The sequence below is a fragment of the Rhinoderma darwinii genome, chromosome 12, assembly GCF_050947455.1.
Source record: "Rhinoderma darwinii isolate aRhiDar2 chromosome 12, aRhiDar2.hap1, whole genome shotgun sequence".
Classification (NCBI taxonomy): Eukaryota; Metazoa; Chordata; class Amphibia; order Anura; family Rhinodermatidae; genus Rhinoderma; species Rhinoderma darwinii.
In genome coordinates, this window is record NC_134698.1 from 52,516,297 (window position 1) to 52,542,163 (window position 25,867).

Genomic DNA, 25,867 nt, shown 5'->3' on the forward strand with positions numbered 1-25,867 from the left:
GTAAATGTTTCTGAACCATGATCCCAGATCTGCCTTCCTTTCTGGCTTATCCCAATCTCGTTTCATCCATTCCGTTAGGACAGGTTGACTGGGAAAAAATTTTCCTTTGGAAATAGGAAAATAAAAAAGTCTGTCCTTTTTAGGTTTGTGTTCAACCTCTTTCCCCATCTCCAATGCAAATTCACCGCTCTGAGAAGATCATGGAGCTTATCCTTATTTAGGATATAATATTCCTCAGGGTTGTCAGAATCTGGAGCATCAGAGACCAACTATGAATCTGAAACCTCCTGGTACTGCTGAGGTTGAGAGGAAGAGTGTCTGGCCCTTTTAGAATTGTGTGATGACTTGGATTCCTCAAAAGCTACAGATAACTGTTGCTTGAACTACTGCACAAATCCCCTGCAATCCTACCTAGGAGAGGAATTAACTAGGGTGGAACACAATACACACAGATCTGACTCAACGTCATCAGGAAGGGGCTGACGGCATTTCCTGCAAAGTCTGTGCCTTGATTTGTGGGTCCTTTTAATACCTTCTCTTATAGAGGCAGACATATAGATAAGAGTAGAGAGATACAAACGTATGGTAGAAAAAAATGTGCATAGCCGACAGTATGGAGACACATGAGGACCCATCAAAATAGACAGCCATACCAACCTTAGCAAGCAGGGGGCTGGACCAGAGGCAGAGCGCGCCATACTTTCGAAAGACGCCGGCATTTTATGCCTGCCGTGTCCGCGCTTCGTATCTGGGGGCAGAGCCAGGGGTGACATCACTTCCGCCCCCATCCATGCCTCTGTAACGCCGAGCAGCACTTCCGGATCCTGGAAGTGCGCAGGCGAACGGTCCGCCAGCTCGCCCGGACCTCGGCGACAGAGATGCTCAAGGAAGGAACCATACCTCTTCCTGCTGCCGCCATTTCGGGCGAGTCAAGGTGTCCCGTCACCGTGTACCAAGGAACGTCCGCCATCTTGGTACACCTTCGAGGCTGAGGGACAGAGACCCATCTTTGGGACCCATACTTATGTTGAGTACAGGGGACCCTTCCCCCCTGGGAAAGTGACAATTGAATGGAGAGGAGGCCACACATGTGCGCAGGTCTCTCTATTCTGTTCCATGCGAGTTATGATAACAGCCGAGCGAGCTGGGATCCCCGTTCTCCATATAAGTGTGGATCTCAGAGCTGAGACCCGCATCTATCAGAAATTTTTGGAATATCCTGTAGATATGCTACAATGCCATAAATGTCTAAAATGGGTACAGCCTTTAAGTTAAAGGGGTATTGAGTAATCCTCTTGTTTCAAGTAGTAAAAACGTAATTAATCTGTTCCTGAGTTATATCTATTTCTGCAAAAACTGAATGATAACCAAAATGGCTGCCCTTCATTCGTTATGTCTCTCCCACACTCCTGTATGCAGTGGCGGACTGAGACATCATGCAACTTCCGAGTTGTACGGAGCCATAATAGTGCACCCTGAGAGATGCATAGGGACCTATAGATTTTATAGCTACCATATCTTTCGGACTATAAGACGCCCCAGGTTTTAGACAACAGATAGTAGGAAAAAATTATTTCATATTTTACTGCTTTTACAGAAGAAAACTTTGTTAAAAAATTTTTTGTTCCGTTTCACCACATGCTGAGAGCCATAACTTTTATATTTTTTCATCGTTTGAGCGGTGTGAGGGCTTTTTTTTTGCGGGACGAGCTGTAGTTTTTATTGGCACCATTTTTTGGTACATACAATTTTTTTATCACTTGTTATTTCATTTTTTTTAGCGCTAATGTGACTAAAAAAACAAAGATTCTGGTGTTTTAATTTTTTTTTACGACGTTTACCGTGCGAGTTAAATAATGGTATATTGTAATAGTTGGGACTTTTACGGATGCAGCGATACCAAATTTTTTTTTTTTACATTGCGCTTGGGGAAAAATGGGAATTTTTGTTTTTAACTTTTAATATATATAGATTTATTTTTTTTATTTTAATTTTACACTCCTGAAAATGTATCTAACTTTTTTTTTTTTTTACACATTTTATTAGTTCCCCAAGGGGATTTGAACCAGCAATCATTAGATCGCTGGTACAATACACTGCAATACTGCAGTACTAATGTATTGCAATATATTGTCATTTTTGAAGGCATCTGCTAAGCCCTGCCGTAGCTGGATTTTTGTAATATACGACAGAAATAAGCATGCTCCATTACCTGCCATATTACTCTATGTGCCGCCATACAGCCTTCCACACACAACTCTGCCTAAGGGTATGTTCACACGTAGTCAACCAAAACGTCTGAAAATCCAGAGCTGTTTTCAAGGGAAAACAGACCCTGCTTTTCAGACGTTTTTTTACCAACTCGCATTTTTCGCGGCGTTTTTTGCGGCGTTTTCGCGGCGTTTTTTACGTCCGTTTTTGGAGCTGTTTTCATTGGAGTCTATGAGAAAACAGCTCCAAAAACGTCTGAAAGAAGTGTCCTGCACTTCTTTTGACGAGGCTGTATTTTTACGAGTCGTCGTTTGACAGCTGTCAAACGACGACGCGTAAATAACAGGTCGTCTGCACAGTACGTCGGCAAACCCATTCAAATGAATGGGCAGATGTTTGCCGACGTATTGGAGCCGTATTTTCAGACGTAAAACGAGGCATAATACGCCTCGTATACGTCTGAAATTTGGCCGTGTGAACATACCCTTAGGCCTCATGCACACGACCGTAGTGGTGTGCACAGCCCATGATTTGTGGCTCGGAAATCCGCGGAGTGTCATCTGCGGGCCGCCGTGCACATGGCCGTGTACATTAATTTAAATGAGCCTGGACCGCAAAATGCGGCCGTAATAAGATATGTCCTATCTTTTTGCGATCCAGGCTCCGGGCAATGCACTCATCGTGGAAACCACGGTCGTGTGCATGGGGCCTAAGAGTGGACTGGGCTCCTGAAAGGGCCTTAATGGCCAGGTAAATGGTTTCGTTTTTACTTCTCTGCCTCTCAGCAGTTTTTTATTTTGTCATTGACATGGCTATATGAGGCCTTGTTTTATGCGGGAGAAATTTTATTTTTTTGTGCGCAGTTTGGGGGTAGATAAATGTACTGTGTAAGTTATGTACCTTATTTTTCGGACTATAAGACGCACCCAGGTTTTAGACAACAGAAAATAGGAAAAAATTTCATATTTTACTACATTTACAAAGCAAAAACTATTTGTTAAAAAAAAAAAAATTGTTCTGTTTCCCCACATTCTGAGAGACATTTTTTGGTACATACGATTTTTTTTATCGCTTTTTATTTCATTCCTTTTTTTTAATTTTCTACATTGTGCTTGGTGAAAAATGGGAAAAGGTTTTTTTTAAACTTTTAATATTTTTTTTACACTCCTGAAAATTTATATAAATTTTTTTTTTTCACAATTTTTATTACTTCCTCTAGGGGACTTGAACCAGCGATCATTGGATCGCAGGTACAATACACTGCAATACATGGATGAGTTATGGAAACAGCGTAACTCGCTGTTTCCGTAACTCCCGTAGTACTGAATGGCAGTTACAGAAGCAGCGTAGCATGCTACGCTGTTTCCGTAACTACTATTCAGTTCTATGGGAGTTAGGGAAACTGCGTAGCTCAGCGAGTTACGCTGTTTGTGTAACTCGACCATGTACGCTGTTATCGTAGCTACCGAGTTCCGGAAACAGCGTAGTTTGCGATGCTACGCTGTTAACGTAACTCCCATTCACTTCTATGGGAGTTACGGAAACAGTGTAGCTCAGCGAGCACTCGGCTGTTTCTGTAACTCCCGACCACCTAACCAGGAAGTGGCCGGGAGATAGCGGCGTGAGTAAGCTAGAACGGGGTTTAGGGGGCCCTGTTCTGGAGATAGGTGGGGGTCCCAGAGGTGAGACCTGCATCTATCTGACGTTTATGGGAAGACCCCTATAAATGCCACGGTCGCTATTGACCGCGGCATTTAACTAGTTAGAGCAGCGTGTCAGCTGTAAAACACAGCAGACACCTGCAGTGTATGGAGTGGGCTCAGCGCGTGAGCCTGCTCCAAACATCATCCCCTCATCATCCATGATGTGTCGGCACATCATGGGTCGGGAAGGGGTTAAGTAAGAAGCGGTCAGGGGGCTCGGCGCTGCCGACTATAAGACGCAGGGACTTTTTTGCAAGATTTATTCTTGCTAAAAACTGCGTCTTATAGTCCGAAAAACACAGTAATTTGTTTTAGTGGCTTAAATATAGGAAAAAGTGATTTTCAGCGTTGTTTTGTTTATTTTTTATCCCGTTCACGTTTCACACTAAATAAGCTGTTACATAATTCTTCAGGTTATTACGGTCATGTAGATACCTAATATGTGTAGGTTTTTCTTTCTATGTAATGTATGGGCAATCAAATATATTTTATTCTAAATAATGACTTTTTTTTTATTTTATTCTTATAATGTATTAACATGCTCCTGTATGCTAATACATTACACTTTGTCACTATGATACAGGCTGCTGTTAGGGCAGCACATAGGGCGCCCTGACAGCAGACTTATAGAACAGACAGCCCTCGGGTCCTTTCTAGGTCCCTGGGGCTGACTGCAGAGGGTTCCCCCAGTCTCCGATCAAACCTGGTGACGCGATCAAAGAGGGGAGTCTCTTTTGATCATGCTGAAATCATGGACCGCGGCGATCAAAGGATTAAACCAGTGGGTGGGTACCGAGTTTTTTGTGATCCGAGCTGTATTCACTAGGCTGCTCTAAATTTAGTTGCTGTTAGTTACAACTCCTGCTTAGAGAATAAGTGCTCAAAAGTCTTTTCTACAGCGACGCCAAAAGACGTTGCTGTAAACTAAGGACCTGCACCGGCCGCCGTCAAAAGACCAATGACATGCACAGAATGCCGTATTTCCCAGTGAAATCAATGGGCAGATGTTTGTAGGTGTTCTGCTTCCGATTTTTCAGTCGTTTTTTGGGACGTTTATGGCCCAAAAAACGGCTGAAAATAGCCCGTGTGAACATACCCTAAGCCATGATACACTGGGATTAAAGGGTTATTCCCATTTTAGGCATTTACGGCATATCCATGAGATATGCCATAAGTGTCTGATAGATGTGGTTCCCAGGTCTAGGACACGCATCTATTTTGAGAACGAGGCTCCCCTGACCCCCGTCCCACTTAGGAAGACGGCAAATAAATGAAGAGGTGGCTGCACATGTGCGCAGTTCTCTCAATTTTGCTTTACGGGAGTACAAGGTGGGATCCCCGTTCTCTACATTGGTGTGGATCCCAGAGATGTGACCTGCATCCATCAGACATTGTTGGCATAGCCTGTGGATATGACATAAATGTCTAAAATGGGTACACCGGGTATTCTCATCTCGGTCGTTTATGGCATATCCATAGGATATGCCATGAATATCCGATAGATGTGGGTCCCATCTTCCTCTAGAACAGGGCCACCTTACCACTGTTCTACCTTCTCCCATTGTCGCTGGTCCCCGCTGGTACGGAAACAGCTGAGCTTCATGAGCTACGCTGTATCTCTTAGGCTAGATTCAGACGGCCGTTGTGCATCTCGGACATGTCCTATTTTCTCACGGACCCTTCACACAACGGCACAACTTGAAACGACGGCCGTGTGAACGGCCACATTGAATTATATAGGTCCGTGTGATGGACGTTTAACACGTTCGTGTGAATAAGGCCTTATAAATTATAGAACCTGTCCTATTCTTGTCAGTAATTACGGCAAGGACTCTCCCATACTTCTATGGGAGCTTCCGTAAATACTGATGGCTACTGATGTGCCTCCGTAAACCGTCCGTATTTACGGAAGCATTGCTAGGCAACATGTTGATGACATTATTTGCAACCTCCCTCTTTTTGTATGGATCCGTATATATACGGACAGAATACGGATGCAATACGGACAGTATTTACGGACACCCTTCCATATATACGGATGGAATACAGATGCCTACTGATCCGTATTTACTGACAGTATTTCGGGATAGATGAAAATACTCTCGTGTGCATGAGGCCTTTACTCTTATATAAGTGAATGGGAGTTATGGAAATAGCGTAGCACCGCGAGCGACGCTATTTCAGGAACTCGGGAGTTATAGAAACAGGGTAGCTTGCTTTCACACGCTGTAGAATTTGAAGGGGGTATATTTTTAAGTTCTTTATTTTGGTGTCTTCCGCCCATAGAAATATTTTACTAGTGGTCAGAAACTTTCCTGTAGAATAGCTAGGCAGATTTGCAGTAGAAACATTTAGCAAAGGTCAGTGACTACCGCTATCACCCAGCTTTCCCAGAAATTGATTCAATAAAAAAAATGGATGAAGAAAATTTGGTAAGAGGAGATGATACAGGCAGGAAGCAATGTTTATTTAGCGCATTTGATTCTATAATGTCACCAATAAATCGAAATCAACCCAAGAAAACACACACAAAAAAACTATTCAAATGCAGGCAAACGCGACCAGCGGGCGGCGCCATCATTACACAACACTGCCTTGACTGATTTGAGCCGATTCGCTGATACCAGAGGGTAAGTGTTTCCATGACAACACGCCTCTCCCTGCGCCGCCATCTTGTATAGAGTCATATCCGGAGGTTCTCGGTCGCCATTTCATTCTCGGGAAACAGCGGTGGCGTTGGTGTTGGTGAGTGTTTGGCGGAGAGGGAATATCATAGCTGCGTTATCGCTGGAAAGGACACAGTTTATATTTAGCAGGGCGGTGTTTTGGCTTGCAGTGCGTTATTATAGCACTCGTTGCTGTATATGAGGGATGATAACGTATATACGCGGTGGCTCATAACAGCAGGGAGGGGGGACAGCGGAGCGGGCAGTGCTCGGGAAAATGGAGGGAGTTTGAAGGTACGACTTCCAGCATACCCAGTCAGTGTACGCTGGGAGTTGTAGTTTCACAGAGCAGCTGGATGATGAAATCGGGGTTATTATTTAGGCCTGTAGTGCATGGAGCCATGTGCGGCTATTGTTGGGAGTTCTATACGTTTGCCATGCTTGTGTGCGCTAGTCGCAATGTCGACGGTTATTCCCTCCCCATGTTTTCTCGTTGTATCTGTGCCCTGTTCTGTGTGGAGGCGCCGTCCAGGATGTGCGTGCCGGACTAGGCCGCGACAACGTGCCCGGGACCACCATTTCTTTCTGTTGTGTGTGATCCTTTACGGTAATACACGACACCTCACGGCCGCCCGTTCTTACTGGTGCTGCGCGGTCTAGACATGGTATTTTTGTCGCATAATCTCTCTAGTTCAGTGCTTTTTAAGGATGGGGCTTTCTCCCTTTTCTATAAGTTTCCTGCTGTTTTCTGTTTGCGGGCCTTGTTCACACAGGGCAGATTTTGCATGGTTTTTGTTTTTTTTTAGCCAAAAATTAGGAATGGAATCTAAATAGAAGAAATACATGAAAGGATTTATAGGTCTACGTGCCTGCTTTGATTTGGGGTTTTGGCTGAAAAAAAAATGCATGTAAAATCTGCACTGCAAGGCCTAAGGGTTCATTCACACGTTGTGGTTAGAGCTGCCCTGAAAAATTGCATGTTTTACCGTGATTTGGTGCATTACCCGATCCAGTTGCAATTTTTACCGCATAAAATTGCGGTTTTCTGGTGCATTTTTTTTTTTAATGCGAATCTAACCGCAACGTGCAGATTGACCCTAAGGTGAGCGATCGATATAACCCGTGGATCACCCCCTCGTTTAGAAATCATTGTACTGTATGGAGATGAATAAAATCATTCATCCTCGTACAGTTTTCATTATTGTTGGCAACACGAGTCCCATTTTTACCCAGGGAGCATTGCTGCCAATGCTGCAAAAAAGATGCGATCCACTGCCGATTGTTTCACCCCCCCCCCTGATTGTCATCCCGGGGATAAGGTCCCTCTCCCAGTTTGTAAGCCACACAACAGCGGCATTACACAGAAAATCTGCAACAAAATTCAGTACAATCCATGTTTACAAATCCCCCGTTCACACGTATCTGAAGCGATGGGCACGGGTTTGCACTTTTCTGCTGTGGTGGATTTCACCATTGAGAAGATTACATGCAGATTTTCATAGGATCCCACTGTGGAGCGCGTGCGTGTCCAACCTAAGGCCTCGTTCACACGGCAGAGTTGGTGCAGATGGTCTGGGGGAAAATATCTCTCATGGAGGACGTCAGATTTATACCTAAAGCTTTGTATGATAGTGTATATTCTAGCCCCGTGGACTGCTATGGGCGCTATCTTCGTACAGAGCTGTAATACGGCCGTGTGTATAAGGCCGTGCCGGTCTCCAGGGATGTAAACACATTTCCATTCATTAGAGATCTGCATCTGTTTACCCCATCACTGGTGGCTTATGTTCATATTCGCCTCTCCCAAGTATTATATGTTCCTAAGGGCCGGTTCACGGCAGCGTTGGGCTTCCTTTTTGGCTTTCCGGTTATCTGTTCCGTCAGAGGAACAGACAAAAGTAAAGTATTGTTTTCAACTGCATTTACCTTTTTTTTTTTGTTTGTTTTTTAGTTTTGACTCCGTTCCGTTAGGTTTGCACTTTGTTTTATGGAAAGCATAGTGTAGCACGCTAGGCTATTATTTCCGTAAAATGAAACTTAAAGGAATGGAACCAAACTGATAAAAAGAATACTATTGATGTCAAGGGTAAACTGTGAAAAAGAAAAAAATGATCACCCCTGATGGAAGGATCTCCTGCACTTGTAGATTAAATTTAACTGAAATCCCAGTCGGGACAAGATATTGAATAGGGGTAAAAAAAATAATTAGTTTTTAAAAGACGTACATGCTGCGTCATAAAATTTGAATAAAAGCTAAAAAGACTTTTGACGAGCCTGAGGAAGACCCTGGTTCAGGGTCGAAACGCGTAGCTTTTATTATAATTTTATGATGCAGCATGTACGTCTTCTAAATCCTTTTTTTTTTAAATTTTTTTTTTTTACCCCTATTTAAAGAGGCTCTGTCACCAGATTTTGCAGCCCCTATCTGCTATTGCAGCAGATAGGCGCTGCAATGTAGATTACAGTAACGTTTTTATTTTTAAAAAACGAGCATTTTTGGCCAAGTTATGACCATTTTTGTATTTATGCAAATGAGGCTTGCAAAAGTCCAAGTGGGTGTGTTTAAAAGTAAAAGTCCAAGTGGGCGTGTATTATGTGCGTACATCGGGGCGTGTTTACTACTTTTACTAGCTGGGCGCTCTGAAGAGAAGTATCATCCACTTCTCTTCAGAACGCCCAGCTTCTGGCAGTGCAGACACAGCCGTGTTCTCGAGAGATCACGCTGTGACGTCACTCACGCAGTATTGAGGCTCCATTGGTTCAATGATCGAGTTGTGCCGACCATCCAGCACAACTTTAAAAGGTGAGTGTAAAATCTCATTTTAAGCACATTCCTGTTGACCAGCCTGCAACAACAGCAATACCCCAGAGGAGCGCTCGGTGTCCTCTTTTTATTTTCCATATAACTGCCACCAATGGTAAATGCAAACGAAACGATACTTGACGTTTTTGTCCCTCTGGCGGAACAAATGAACGGAAGCCCAATGTATATGTGAACCGGTTCTAAACATATGTACTCCCTGAGATGAGTGGAGCCAGTGGTGATGCCCAGCAGTTTCTCAATCCTCCATAAAAATGGCAATGTCATATAAACCTGAGACTCTTATTAAAAAGACGTTTGGGTTTATAGAGTTTTTCTAGTTTTAGGTCTCATGCACACGACCGTAGTGGTGTGCAAGGCCGTGATATGCGGCTCGGACGGCCGAGGAGTCACCCGCGGGCCGCGTACATTAATTTCTATGAGCCTGGACTGCAAAATACGGCCATAATAAGACGTGTCCTATCTTTCTGCAGTCCAGGCTCCCGGGCACTGCACGGACCGTGCAAACCGCGGTCGTCTGCATGGGCCCATTGAAATAAATGGGGCTGTAATTCACCCGCAGATTTGCGGGTGAATTGCGGCCGCAAAAATCCATTTGTGTCCATGGGGCCTTATTCAAATATGGCTAAAACAACCTCCTGTAATTGCAAGAAAGCAAACACTGCTACCCCTGCTCCTACTTTTAGGCTTGGTCGTGGTGTTTGGGATCAGCTTTTGGTGACTACGTATTTGTTACTCAGAAATTCTACTGAACCCGTCCAATAAATTTAAAACCAAGTTCCTTTAAGGGTAGGTTCACATGCGGCAGTTTAGTTGCAGAATTTTCCATGCACATTCTAGAGAAACAAACCTGCCGTGTATAAGCGTATCCTACTTGGCTATTGGTTTTTGTAATGAGAGGTTTTTTCCCGTCTCAGACATTTATGGCAAACCCACGTGATATGTTATAATTCTCAATGCAGAGATTTTCGAGCTCTCCATTCACTTTTTTATAGGAGGTCTGAAAACTGCCGAGCAGCATTTTGGGTGTCTTCGTATGTAGTGGTGCGCAGTACTGCATAAACGTAAAAAAAAACTGCAGACCTTAAAGAGGCTCTGTCACCAGATTTTGCAACCCCTATCTGCTATTGCAGCAGATAGGCACTGCAATGTAGATTACAGTAACGTTTTTATTTTTAAAAAACTAGCATTTTTGGCCAAGTTATGACCATTTTTGTAGTTATGCAAATGAGGCTTGCAAAAGTCCAAGTGGGCGTGTTGAAAAGTAAAAGTACAACTGGGTGTGTATTATGTGCGTACATCGGGGCGTTTTTAATACTTTTACTAGCTGGGCGCTCTGAAGAGAAGTAACATCCACTTCTCTTCAGAACGCCCAGCTTCTGACAGTGCAGATATGTGACGTCACTCACAGGTCCTGCATCGTGACGGCCACATCGGCACCAGAGGCTACAGTTGATTCTGCAGCAGCATCAGCGTTTGCAGGTAAGATCAACTTACTGCGCCGCTGTCCCTCTGCCAAAGAAAAGTGAGACCAGAGCTCCTCTGTCATCCAAGGACACCCATCTTCCAGCCTGTCCCTAACTAGTTTTCCCTCACCAGAGTCCAACTCAAGGGGTAACCCTGCTTGTTTGCACCTGAGTGCTGTAGAGGATGAAGATGGGGGTTAGTATGTCAGGATTAGATGAGTATGGCGACATCTTCCCACTGGGTCTGGACCACGCAGCTGGATTCCACAGTAAGCCCACCCACTCATCTTCAGACCCCTGTTTCCTTCATAGTAGCATTGCCCGGCACCTGCTTAAGTCTGAGACCCTGCTCCTTCAGGCTTACTAGTCCGCACCTTGATGCCTTTATCTCTAGTAGCGTCGTGCAACTTTGTGGTCTGACTATACTATCAAATTCGGACTGGTATTTTGACATTAAGTGGTTATTACGAGCACTAGTCCGCCACATTTTACCCCCTTCTATAGACGGAGTACTTGTGCTGTTGAAAGACCTTGTTTCTGCCATGGCTTTGCAGCTAGTTCAAGCACCAGACATCAATATTACCCCCTTACAGATGAGGTAATTGTGTTGGCACTAGAAGCTGTATCTGACATATCTGGGCAGTTATTACGAGCACTAGGCAGACACATTATCTCTTTACATACGTGGAGTAATTGTGCGAACACTAGATGCTGTATCTGACATGGCTGCACAGTTATTGTCTGTAGTTAAGGTTATTGTGCTATTGCTAGACTTTGTACCTGACACACATTACACCCTTCCATTGAAAAGTTTGTGTTACTGCAGATTAACCTCTTTCTATATGGCGTACTTGACGGCTACTTGAAGAGTCAGATGTTAGTGGCAAGGACATCCCGCCCAGTTTCAGTAGATGCAACACTAAATTTATGCCTATCCGCTCCTAAGAATGCCATCCGTGGCTCCTAGACTTTCAGTTGTCAATTTTTTCTTGACCGGAGGTACGCTCTGACGCCACATCTCCACTTTATTTGTGAAGGTTTCTCCTTTCAGGGCATTCTGTTTCTCCTACTCGAATTGCCTGGATCTGAAGATCCTCTGACCAAACGACTAGCATCACAGATGGTAGACCCACCGGTCTTTTGACTGGCCAAGGCTACCACTGTCCCCATGGCACATCCTACCTCTTTTGGTTCGCCAGGGCATCTTTTCTGGAGCCACCCAGCTGACGTAAACATACTCCGATTTCTTCTGCAGGATAAAAATAGAGGTGCTAATTTGGATGCAGGAAGGCTCCTGGCCCACTGCACTTATGGGGTTGATCTGCCACGCTTCTTGGTTCAAAGACTAGACAGCTGATCCAGCTTTCAAAACTCTCATGGGCCTCCTCTTTGCTGACTCCTGTCTTTTTGGTCCATAAATGGACAAGATACTGGCGGCAAGAGCTGCCCCATCCCACAGGGAAAATAACGGCTCATCGTAAAAATAAGACCGGTCAGCCCTCACTTGGGCCTTTTTGAACCAGGAACGTTTCAGACAGGTGGATCTGTTAAGTAGGCCTATCGGCATTACTTCCTTATTCCACTCCTTATAGCCATTGCACTGTGGACTACTTTTTCCCCAGGGCCTAATCGTCCCTGTTCTTTAGGAGAAAAGGACTACTAAAAAGCTTATTTTGTCAAGTACTTCAGTCCAGCCGACCAACTCTTTCCCAGGTTTGTGGTACAGTCCTGCCACAGTCCGTTCAGAGCTCTTTCCCCATGGCCCTGTGACTGCTCCTTGTGTTCTCAAGACTGTGCTCGGTGCGGTCATGGCAGTACCCCCCTGGACTGGGGGGTTTCAGTTGTACTTACATGCACAACATCCTGGTGAAGGTTCCCTCACACTGAAGACCTGGACATTCCTCAATGGGCACTAAGTTTTCAAATAATTTATTCTAATTTAATAGTATACCTGATATCTAGTCAACGGATGTCTGGGCTGGAGCGTAGTCTTCAAAATTCTGTCAATATGGAGCTCCTGGTCACCAGAGGAGACAGCGCTTTTAGTCAACAACCCAGAATTACGGCAACTTGTCCTTTCTTCTCTGGACTCCGTTTCTAGAGGCATATCCTATCCGGTCCGACAGTAACACTAGTGTTGTCACAGTCAGCCAGGATACTTTTGTGATCGGAGAGCCACAATCCGGCTCCATCTGTGATCCTACTGGATAGCAGACTTTCTCAGCAGAAAACATCTGGACCCTGGTAAATGGCCCCTTCATTCTGTAGCTTGTACAATGGGATCACTTCAATTTTCTGCACCTCTTCCCTCCTCTGTCACTCCTTTGCCCTAATCTGCCTAAAAATCCAGGGGAGGTCATACCAACAATCCTGGATGTATGGAGTGCTGATGTGGTCTCTTTTCTGTCTGAAGTCCCTTGGCACCTACCTCCCAGGGACTACCTAGTATTCCTTAAGTTTGACAAAAGGACGGTTGATACCGCACTCCTGAGATCTTGTGGTTTCTCACAACCATGATGAAGACTAGAAACCTTTTCCTGTCTCGTATTTCCTACAAAACCTAGAAGCCTTTCTTCCACTGGTGTAAGAAAGTATTTTTCCCTTGCAGAGATTGGATGTAGGGCTTGGCCTTACTTTTCTCGGAGGCCCAGTCTCGTTGCATTCAGTCCTCTTCAGCAATCTTTTGGCTTCTAGGTCGGACTTGAGGGTTTTTCAAAGAGCTCGCCCATCCAGTTTCCCTTAAAGAGACTCTGTCACCAGATTATAAGTGCCCTATCTCCTACATGATCTGATCAGCACTATAATGTAGATAACAGTGGTTTTTATTTTGAAAAACGATCATTTTTGAGCAATTTATGAACAATTTTAGATTTATGCTAATTAGTTTTTTAATAGACAACTGGGTGTCTTTTTACTTTTTACCAACTGGGTGTTTTAAAGAGAAGTGTATGACGCTGACCAATCGGTGACCAATCAGCGTCATACACTTCTCCATGTTTAGCTTGATTCACAGCACAGCGTGATCTCACGAGATCACGCTGCGTGGTCACATACTCCCACATAAAATTTACCGAAGTGTCTTGAGCGTGAATAGACATCGTATCCTGGCTGGATGAAATGTCTATTCACACTCCCGACACTTCGGTAAAGTTTCTGTGGGACTTACTGAGAGCACAGCGTGATCTCGTGAGATCACGCTGTGCTGTGTGAGTAAATCCCACAGAAACTTTACTGACGTATCGGGAGTGTGAATAGACATTGCATCCTGGCTGGAGGTGATATCTTCACTCAAGACACTTCGGTAAAGTTAATGTGGGAGTATGACTGCGCAGCGTGATCTCGTGAGATCTATACCAATCAACACGTGTGAGACATTATTGTAGAGGTGATCATAGGCGAATATCTTACATAATCCAGAGGAGGTCCAAGGGTATTGTCCCAGGAACCTGTCCGGTTTAGTAATTTGTCACCATTGTGGTACTTTATAATATATTACATGTTAGCTTTTTTTTTATTTTTTTTAAATCTTATTAGAAATGTGAAATTGTTCATGTATTTCTTCTTTTCAACAGATAAAATGAGTGGTTGCAGAGTATTTATAGGGAGGCTTAGTCCTCATGCTCGTGAAAGAGACGTGGAGAAGTTTTTCAAGGGATATGGACGTATCCGAGAAATTAACTTAAAAAGTGGATTTGGCTTTGTGGTAAGTGTCATTCGTTATGAATTGCTTTGTTTTTACTCAAGTGGAAAATAGAATAGGTTATTCACAAGTGTCTCTTAAAAAAAATAATAATAATAATTGTCCCCCATGATAGACTTCACACCCAGGAGAGATGGGAAAATAGACTTCTACTTTAGCAGAACCGCAGCCTTGCTTTTCCTATTTGCTTAGTGACAAGCAAATGACTGCATAATGTGCTGTAAAAACCAACACTAAGTTTATATATGGACGAAGAAATGATAGTTATTCTGGGAGAGATGGTGGCCCGGCCAGTCGCTCCCTGCATACGCGATTGTTACGCCACAATTGTGTAGCACGGCCAGCCTCTTAATAAATTCGCTATTCACACGGCCGTTTTTGTTTTTTTCAGAGGACCGTGTCAACAGCCTGGGAAAAAAAATAGGATTTTTGCCCGTTTTCCCAGATGCTTCAATAGTCTGAGGGATCCGTGAAAACGGGTGCAAATCATGTGAATAAAACCTTAGGAAATCTCCCCCACTGTCTTTGTCCTATCAGATCCACTTCCTGAGGCCCTAAATAATTATGTAGAGGACATCCCTGAATAGCCCAAGGTATTGTTTGTTGGCAACCAGACATATTGGCCAACTAATGCAGACTCAAGTAATACAACTCTGTTGCTTTGCCTGTAAGGGAGAGCTGTAATGCTTCTCATGGCTTGTTCACCTTTGTGCAGTATAGGGGTATATTCACACACTAGATTAGTTGCAGACCTTTCTGCAAATGAAAAATCCATGCAATAGCTCTTTATGGGGCTGTTTCTACAGCATTTGCATGGATTTGTGCACGCTCCATTCAGATGACTTGGGACAGTCTGAGAAATTTTGGCAAAACATCTAAGGCTTCGTTCACATCTGTTGGATGCTCCATTAGGGGCCTTCGTCACAGCTCCAGTCCAAAATGATGAGTACTTAAAGGGGTTTTCTGTTCTTTAAAAATTGTGTGCAGATGTGTAACTGCAGTGAGATTACTCACTTGGGCTCAGTCAAAATGCGTTTTTTTGCGATCAGCCGTGGCAAAACCACAAAATGCAAAATGGCTGGATTTTTCCAGTCAGCAAAACAAATTTTGACAGCGATGTGTGAACATTGTCCTTTTACTAATGTACGGTCTATAGCTGAAGTCTCTGGAAGCAAGTCACATGATCATGTTCCTGGTGTTTGTCTCCTCCTTGTGTGAGGAACATGTGGTTATCTCCTCCCTGTGTAGTATTGTATGTCACATGACATGCCCTTTATCTCTACTGCTCCCCCACGCCTGTCTCTGGCATGAGCAGATAGGGCAGAGCTGTCTCCGTAGCCGACTACCTTACACCATGAGGGGCATGCAGGCAGCTGTAAATATAGGCAGAGAGGGCAGTGAAGGCATGGCAACTGTGGTCCTTTACATGGTGATCATGCCCACAGCAGGTGGCAATTTGGAAACCATCCTGCAAGGAGCTAGGCAACATAATGAAAAATTACATGTGGGTTATAGTGGCATCACCTGGTGACCATTCAGACACAAATAGAGGTACCTTTTTCTGTGTTTTTTCATGAACTTGGGAAAACCCAGTTTTCTGCAACAAAGTTTGTGTAATATCCCTTAAGGATAAAGTATAGTATGTTTGCAAAATGCAAATTCATTTATTTTCCATGAGAGGCTCAGTCTCATCTCTTCACAATGACTTGTTCTCAGTGGGAAGAAAATGTGTTCAGCTTGTCCCCTGCACTACAAGCGTGGTAACAAGTATCTCTGTAATGTTGCTGAAACGAATGCAAACTTGGCGCACTTACATATGTCCTTCATTACCTGTGAAAGGCAAAAGTGTAACCTACAGAAAAATCATTCCAACCAATGTCTCCTAGATCCATTCGTAACAATAATTCTACCTCTCGTCAAGGTGCCCGGAGGTAAACGGGACCCGTCTAGCCAGAGTGACTAAAAGTCACAACCAAATCATATTGCAGTATGACATGCCGGCTTGATGAATCTTGCATCTGTTAGAGGAATCCCGCAGTCTAGTTTTTGTACAAAATTATTCTATATACTCTTTGCAAGAAATACAAATATTACAACCTGTGTTCTTCGCAGAGTGAGAGTTTTGTTTGATATCCTACCATTGCTCCTCCTCTTTGGGACCATCATCCCCCTCCCACTTCTCTTTAAAGGGGTCTTCCCACAATCAATAATTTTTTCCACAAAGTCCAGTCCCTTTATAGCACGTGTAACCCTTTGGTGACGTGTCACGTACATATACGGGACAGCTGCCAAGGGGAAATATGGAAAGAGCTGAGCGCGCTCCATACTCTCAGTATACTGTGCAATCGCTGGTTCAAGTCCTCTAGGGGCACTACTAAAAACAAGAGTAAAAAAAGAATTACCATAACTAGTATCGCAGCCTCCGTAAAAGTCCAATCTATTTGAATGTTATTTAACCCGCAGTGTAAACGCTGTGAACCTTTTTAAAGTTAAAACGCCAGAATTTATACTTTTTGGTCACCTTCGCTTCCCCGTGAAAAATTTTAATAAAGTTATCAAAAAGTCGCATTTACCCAAATTGGTACCAACAAAAACTACAGCTCGCCTCAAAACAACCCCTCTCCCTGCTCAATTGACAGAAATGTAAGTCATGGCCGTCCGAATATGGCGACAGAAGGTCTTTTACAAATAGTTTTCTTTGTAGAAGTGGTAAAAAATAAATATATATATATACACAAGAAATCCCACAGCACTCCGATGGTTCCAAAAAGTATGTGATTTATTCAGTCAACAGCTGCAACGTTTCCATCCTGCTATAGGACCTTTTTCAAGCATAGAGATATATATATATATATATCTCGTATGGAGCCATAGAATGAAGTTGGCGTGTCGTATAAATCGTGGGGGGTTCGCCTGGTCTATTTAATCTTCAAATAAATAATTAAGTCAAAAGGCCTTATTAGAATCCTAGTTCTGTAGCCTCCGTCCACTGAGATGCTGTAGTTGGTTGGGCAGCTAGATAAGGCCTCAAGCACACTTTAGTGATATTCTTCAACGTGATATGTCACTGACCCATTCCCTTTTTATGGGGCCAAGCACACATTTCCGCAATTTTTTAGAACAGGTCTTATTCCTGTCCATTTTTTGCGGATCAGTCTCGCCAATTCTATTCATTGGTCCGTTAAAAATACGGACCACCACACGGAAGCCATCCGCATGCGGTACGTGTTTTGCGGATACGTAATTTGCAGGCGTAGAACGGGCCACGGATGTGTGCTTGAGGCCTAAGGGGTTTAACTTTGCATACATGCAAAGTTGCCAAAACCAATACACATGTCAAAGTGCTGATGAGATGGAGAAATATTACAAAGTTTGCAATCGAGCAGTTCACTTTAATAATATACCAGTTTTGTTTTTTACTATAGGAATTTGAAGACCACAGAGATGCAGATGATGCAGTGTATGAATTGAACGGAAAAGAACTATGTAGTGAAAGGTAAAATATCAACTACTGCTTCCTCCTGTCTAAAACAAATATAAACCGTCCTAATACAGAAAAAATAAGCTTAAAGCGTATCTCCAGTTATACAGAAATTATAGCAAAAAGCGAATTTAGTGCAGGAGTGTGCACAATAAGTGTTTAAAAAAAAAAAAAAAAAAAAAATGTATTATTCTGCTTCTAATTTAAGCACGACTGGCCAGAGACTGCTGCCGGCGGTTCATAACTGCAGAAGTCAGAGAGTCCTGCTGTCTCCATTGCTCCCATATCCAGAACGGCCGCCAGTGCAGTAGGATCAGTTATGAGCCGTCAGCAGCACGGACTTCGGCCAGTTTGTGCTGTAGTTAAAAGCAGAAACAGTAATACAAGTCATTTAGAAAAACTATTCTTGTTCACGCTCTTGCACTATAATCGTTATTCTACATAATTTCAGTATAATTGGAAGTACTCTTTAAAGGGGTTTTCCACCTTCTGACAACTGATGACCTATCCACTGGATAGGTCATCAGTACGTGATCGGTGGGGGTCAGACACCCGGACCCCTCACAGATCAGCTGGCCTGGTGCCTCCATTCACCCGAACGTACATGCCGGAAGCAGTTGGCTCCGGCCACGGAACAGCGGCCGAGCTGCAGTACTTCCGGCTCTGTACATGGCATTTTGTGCCGTAACATCCGGTGCCCGCAGGCCACGGGTGCAGGACTTGGCTGTCTGACCCGCACCAATGATATACTAATGACCTATCTGGTGGATAGGTCATCAGTTGTCAGAAGGTGGAAAACCCCTTTAAAGGTGTCTGGGATTCGTGGAAAAATAGGACAAGTATCGGAAAGTCTGGTCCCTTTTCATGGACCAGATTCACCCGCAATAGTGCAAGGGTCCATGAAAACTATCGGGTGCCTCTCAGATGCTGCAATAAACTGCTCGATCGCGTGCAACAGTCATAACAAGGAATATGGGGTAAAGCGAACAGTGGAGCATGTAGATGAGTATTTATTACTGGAATAAAAGCCAAACTAATGTTTTGTTATTTCTTTCCATTGATTTAGAGTCACAATTGAGCATGCCAGAAATCGAAGAGGAAGAGGAGGGGGAATGATGGGTGGCGGAGGGCGTTACCCAATGCGCTTTGGCTACCGTCAGTCAAATAGTGGTGGACCCAGGTAATGATATTGTTGAGCTGTGTGTTATTTCAGTATGTTATGGACTTAAAATACCTAAAGACCTCAGCTGCGATGGCAGACAACGCATGGACGCAAAGCAGATCCTTTTTTCTAAATCCAGATGACCCATGTCAACCACATTGTCATCGGAGATCAATGTTGATCTCCGATGACAATCTCACAGGCCATTTCAGAAGAGCACTTTTACTGGATTCCCCTTTTCATGTAGGAGCTTGACATGGGTGCATTTTTTTTGTTTTGTTTAATTTCATCATTGTATTTTATTTTAAAATACATGTAAGATCCACATGTGCCGTTTTGAATGTGTTTGGTCCTGTAAACAATCACTGTTGCCGTTTCTGCTGCGTGCACAAAAGTGTTTTTAGTGTGGTTAACCGTACACCAGTTACTATACCTTGTATGACACTGTCCACAATTCAGTTCTGTGCAGCAGTCCATGATGTTCTTGCAGTAATGTAATGTTGGTTTTTAAACATGTCCCTTTTTTATTTGCCTTTGACAGTAGGTATGGACCCCCAGTTCGCACCGAGCATAGAATAATTGTGGAAAACCTCTCCTCACGTGTCAGCTGGCAGGTGAGCATTTTAACAACTTTTAAAGCTAATTCTTGCATAGGTTGTCACGGACTACTGTAGGTTAAAAATTGTACATAGTTAACAACAACCACACTAAGGGTTCTGTCACTCTTGTACCTGATCATTCACACCGCGTTCTTGACAAAGGTCTATGCAAGTTCTTCCACTAAACACTTAAAAGTTCACAGCATTGCATGTTTCACAGCACCAACTATACAGCAAGCATGGTATTCAGAAGGTGTCTAAAAAGTAAAGAATCCCTTTGATTGTTTACTCTTGGTATTCAGTATACATTAATGTGTGCTGTGGTCAAAGCTTTATCTGCAACTTGTTATATACTTCTGTGGCTCTGTCTAATCTTTATCTATATCTTCTATGATGATAGTATAGGGAATCTGACCATATTCCCATTTTAGACATTTGTGGCATATCCACTTGGCAGAGAATCAGTAAAGAGGTGAATTGAAGCTAATGGGAGTTCTGTAAACCGCGAAGCAGCTTGGCTGTTTACAGAGTTCAGACATTTCACCACTGATTCCCTGCCTGGATGCGGCGGCCACCTTACCAGGAGGGTCTGGTGTCCCTTGTTCGGGAGATAGGTGTGGTTCCCAGAGGTGGAGACCCTCATCTATCAGACATTTATGGCATATCCTGTGAATATGCCAAAAATGTCTGGGATGGGAAAACCCCTATAAGGCATCTATTAGATACCCTAATACTACAGGCTAGTAGATGATCTGTAGCAGTCCTGAACTCCCAATCAGGGGCATAGGGACATGTGCGTTGTATGTAAACAGAGTATCTGGCGGTTTCTACCATTTCTTTTTTTTCAAAATAAAGGTGCTGAGGAGCAAGTCAGGTGACCATGACACATGTGCTCCTTTACAGTCTCTCATTTGGGAGTTTGAGGCGCCACCCAGAGGGTGCTATTACTATTGCACCCACCAGCTTAGTGTTAGGACATCTAATGCTGTGAATTCAGGCGGTCTGCTTCCTGTACAGATTTATAATGCTTTGTTGTGTAGTGGAGCAATATTGTTGAGGAGTTTGCAAGTGAATGGAAGCCGGTATGAAGAACACAGTGTACACTGAATGTGGTTCTCCTTATCTTTTCACCATACATTGTTTCTTCTTGAGGCGTTCCATTCATTGCCGCCGCTCTCTGCCTCTTCTGCACGATAATAGAAAACTTCTTCTTGCGGCGTTCAGGAGTTTTGTTCTTCTAAACACATCGCCATGACTTTTGTTTTATCTCAGTTTTATAGCTGTTTATTTCTTAGAGCAGTGCAGCCATTGGGGAACAGTCTTTCTGAAATTAGCTTATGTTGGCTATTAGAGTTAGAGGATCTACTGAGAAACCAGGAACGTATTGCTTCTTGAGAGCAACCGGTTATAGTTAAGGATGCAGTAGATATGGTTTAACACAAGCCAGGTAGGTTCCTGGACGCACTTTCCTGCTGCATCGCACATAATGTTGCATTTTCACTAGCATCAAAGTTATGACAGCATGACGGTTGCATCTATGTATTGGTGGCTTTTTTTCCAGGCATGTTGCTGTGCGTCAAGCTAGATAGTCAGGTCATATAGGAGTGTAAAATTTACAACTGAAAGAAAAGGCTGGTTTGTAATTGGAGCCAGTCATCCAGATGACACAGAACATTTTTGCACTTTGCAGTGGATGATTGGTAAATGTACATACTGGATTCTCTGGAGTTAGCATGCTTTAGTTCCTGGGGCATATGGTAAACAGTTTACATATTATGTGCAGTTGTTGGTTTCATTTGCAGGATTGTGCACATTTGTAAAATCCTTTACAATTACTTATATTGTGTTCTGAACATACCCGGGCACATCGTAGATGTCTTAACGTGACAGCGTCTGTCAGTCTACTGAGGTTTGGAAATGTTCAGTTAATAAGTTCTGGATTTTTGAGAGATTTGATTGAATTTTCTTTTGCTTTGTCTATTCTTTACTCTGAGAAATGTGCCAATGTTTAACAAATGAAAAGAAATCACAGTACAGAAAATGTGGTCTGAGGATGGCACTGTATTAGAACCATGCAAAAATATTACACATCTTAAGTGTGTGGGTGTTGTTGTTTTTTTTGTTAAGTTGCACATTTTTTTTTATTTTTATTTCGATATTATTATTATTATTATTATTATTAGTAGTACTTAACTGAAATTGCTCCATCCTGTGTTGTAGTAAATATTTTTTTTCACAGACATATATCTAACCACGTGCATTTTGAACCTCTTTTAACAGCCTTTCTTTGGGTTAAGCCTCGTTTCTCTTGTGTGGAGGAGAGCCCAAGAATTTTTGGTTTGCTAATGGCTGAAATTCTAGGGCTGGGCCTGTTCTGAAGTTTCCTTTTGGTTCCTATGACCCTCCCGCTTTGCCGATCTAGATCTTGGTTTGCCCAGATTTGAGCAAGAGTGGCTAGCTCAGGTCAGCCTCAGGTTCTCTAGCCACTTCCAGTGATTGCATCCAATGGTTTCAGGTTTAACATCACTCACTTACTGAGACTTTGGTGCTCCCCTGCCGCCTTCCACCCTTCTCATGTAAGTGAGTTGCTCACCAGGTCATCTAGGTTATGGACAAGCGACTCTTTGCTTAAGGTACCTTCAACCAATGGTTATATATTATGGTAAGTAATTTGGGTTTGAAATATAACACCAAGTAATAAACTCAGACTAGTTAAGTATATGTAGCAGTGAAGTTGTTACATATAGAGTAATACCATTTTGCATCCTATTACCATATATGCTTGTGCTCCTACTGTAACGACATTAGCAGAATTTGTGTAAGAATGTTTAATGTTGTCTACACGTCACTTAATGTATCTGCATATTATGTAGGTCAGTTTTCATACATGACACTAACACTGATTTATTACAAGTTTTTAGTTAAACCACAGGTCTTTTCAGTGCAGTATAAATATTTTATACTTTATGCACAACTAAAATAGCGTAAAGGGGCATATAAGTTTAAAGCTAACCAAAAATACTTGTTTCAGGATCTGAAGGACTTCATGAGAAAAGCTGGAGAGGTAACATACGTGGATGCACACAGGAGTAACAGAAATGAAGGGTATGCACTTGTTATATATTCGCAATAAAAACTCCCTTTTTGTAGTCCGTCTGAGCACTTTTAGCTGGTAAAAGCTGTATAAATTCTGTCACCTACATCTGAACCTGGGGACTGTTTTTTATTCTGTAAGGATGTGCTGGGTAGGGGGGGGGGGGGTGGGCCCACGACATGTCAAGTTTCCACGTATTTATTAAATTATAAGTACCCGGCAATAAAAGCTTTTTTTTTTTTTTTATGTTTTAAGGGTCGTGGAATTTGCCTCCTACAGTGATATGAAGAGTGCTTTAGAGAAGTTGGATGGCACAGAACTTAGTGGTCGTAAAATAAAACTGATTGAGGATCGCAAAAAGAACAGGTACAGTAACCAGTCAAATAATAGAAGCTGCTATTTTTAATTTTCTCTTGATTTTCATCTCTAGGTCTCATGCATAGGAAGCCTGGATGGCAAATCAGAGTCCCTTTTAGTCCTTTTATTATGGCGCTATAGATAATCAGTGTAACACCATATTCTCAACTAGACGTTGAACTTTTTTTTTTTTTTTTTTTTTTCACGGATAATGTATGACCGAGGGAAAAAAATGTAGGTACACTTTGGACCCATAGATTTCACAGATCACGTAGACCCATAGTACAGCAGTGTGCGTGAGCCCTTAAAGTGTAGATTACTAATGAGTTACTTTTGTGAAGGGTACAACTCATTTGCTGCCCATTTGATATCCTGATAAGCAATGCACTCTTCTGATTAGAGATTAGGCCAGATTAGTGCACGGGCCGCTTGGAGATGTTTGGTCAAGAGAAGCCAGCAGAATTCTGAATAAGACATGTAACTGAAGAGGTGTGTGGTAAATAAAGCAAAGTTACTCATATAATGTGATAGAAGTCCCCCATGATGGAAATTCTAATCCTAAAATATAACTATGTTAAGAGGCCACAAAGGAGCTTTGTGACCAAATAAAAGCATGACACCTGTGATATTGCCATGGTTTTCCCATCTGATCCTTTTGTGAAGAGGTTGTCCACTTGTTTTCTGTGTGTAAAGCTGTATACCATCAGGTGGTTGCATTTTGTACTTAATTGGTATTGTTTCCACTCAGAAGCAGGTCCAGATCAAGAAGCTACTCCAGATCCCGCAGCAAGTCCAAGTCTCGTGGATCTTCCAGGTCCGCAAGCAGATCCCGCTCTCCTAGCCGCACGCCTGAAAAGAAATACAGTCAGAAATCTACAAGTGGCGAACCTTCCCAGAGCTCCCCCAAACGCCAGTCTCGGTCCAGTTCAGCAGAGAGCCGCGGTTAAGAAGACACCTGTCGTGCAGAAATGCTGTGAATGAAGGTTATGTGCCCCAAGAGAAACATTGCTGGGGATTAAAGATTTTCACTGTTTTATGTAACCAAAGCGCTTGTAAAATCTGGCATAAAAAGGTGGCCTAAGGCTTTGTTTTTGTAAATATGCGATCTGGCTCTTCTGCTTAGACCAGGGGATTGGCAGGAGTAATGAAATCCTTCCTATTTGACATTTGTTTCACTGGATGAGTGAAACTTGTCTAATTTTGATTTGTTTATAAATTAAATTGATATGTATGTAGATTTGAGTTAATATGGTCACTGACATCACATACTGCCCTTATGTTCTATTCTTTTTAACGAACACTTCTTATTGCCATTCTTAAATTTTTGCCAGGAAGACATGTTTCTTATTCTAATAGCGCATGTTACATCAGGTAGACGTCATTGTTACAGATTGAGGTCCTTTATTTACAGATTTGTCTCGTTATATTGGCTTCATTAGTTATTGTGCGTGTGATGAATGAAACCTCCATTAATTCTACAAAATGTAGAGTTTCCAGCTTTATTTTGATTATTCTAAATTTCCAGGACAGCGTTCCCTTGGGTTTTTATTTTTCCGCTCTACACTTTTTTTGTAACTTTATAATTTTTTTTGTTTTTGACTTTTGATCATTTGTGTTAATTGATCTTGCTTTGTGGTTAGTAACTAATAGTTGTTTGTTAGGGAAGATAGTATGAAGAAATTTGTCCAATTTTGATCTGTATTGTATTCCTTATATTTCTGCTCTTGGTTAATTAAAGATGAAACTTTAAAGGCAAATTTTGTTTAAATCAATGTTTTTCGTTTGTTTTTCTAATGTTTCTGCAAAACACCTGTTGGGTTAACATGCTCACTACACCCCTAGGTCTGATGAAGGCGCCAGTCTGGCGTTGAAAAGCGTTACCTTAAATACTCCTTTAAATACTTAATTCAATTTCTTTCCACCTCAGGATGAAGTAGCGCTTCTTCACTTCATCTAATATTGTATTTTATCATTATTTATTTTTTTAAAAGGCTTTATCTTCAAAATGTTTGAGCAAATATACAAACCGTACCAAATAAAGACATTCAGAGAGGCTGTATCATCACATAAATATCAAGTCTGATCATATTCATTTAACAGTAACACGTCGTACAGCTGCATAACAATATTTCCTGCTAAGATACAACTTTTTATACATGGGTATATATTTATTCACTAGTTGTTGCCAGTGCAGTATACTTGGACTATCCGTATTCTTCCAAGCCATAATTATAATCTTCCGGGCACAAAAAAAACCAAAAGAATATCTTAGCATAGTGATTATGAATAACTTCATCCATAATGCCCAAGAGGCACATCTGGGGGGTAAGAAATCGCGGAAACTCATAATGGGTATGAAGAAATGCCACCACCTCCGACCAAAAGGGGGCATTTCTAGGACACATCCACACACAATGCAGAAAGGTACCAACTTCCGATTGACATCTAAAACAACTATCCGAAGCTAATACCCACATCCGCTTAAGCCTAACTGGCGTGTAATAAATCCTATGCAGGAACCGAGACTGTATGAGGAAGTCCCTTGCGCTTAACACCGAATCAAAAAAGGATTCTACCTCCCGCCAGTCCTCTGTCAAGGTGGGAACA

At 42.6% G+C, this 25,867-nt stretch overlaps 1 protein-coding gene across 9 annotated transcripts; it reads left to right on the forward strand.

Annotated features, from left to right (window-relative positions):
- The first annotated feature begins 4,650 nt into the window (after window positions 1-4,650).
- LOC142664886 (serine/arginine-rich splicing factor 5-like) lies at window positions 4,651-25,032 on the forward strand. 9 transcript variants are annotated; one of them, XM_075844300.1, is made up of 8 exons: window positions 4,651-4,699; window positions 14,440-14,570; window positions 17,993-18,063; window positions 19,115-19,228; window positions 19,752-19,824; window positions 22,841-22,914; window positions 23,159-23,269; window positions 24,009-25,032. In XM_075844300.1, the coding sequence occupies exons 1-8, from the start codon at window positions 4,666-4,668 to the stop codon at window positions 24,205-24,207; spliced, it is 807 nt and encodes a 268-aa protein (XP_075700415.1). In that variant the 5' UTR covers window positions 4,651-4,665; the 3' UTR covers window positions 24,208-25,032. The 9 variants fall into 9 exon arrangements, with proteins under 9 accessions (XP_075700415.1, XP_075700416.1, XP_075700418.1 ...); XM_075844301.1 differs by lacking the exon at window positions 4,651-4,699 and adding an exon at window positions 6,552-6,659; XM_075844303.1 differs by lacking the exon at window positions 4,651-4,699 and adding an exon at window positions 6,750-6,874.
- The last annotated feature ends 835 nt before the right edge of the window (window positions 25,033-25,867 follow it).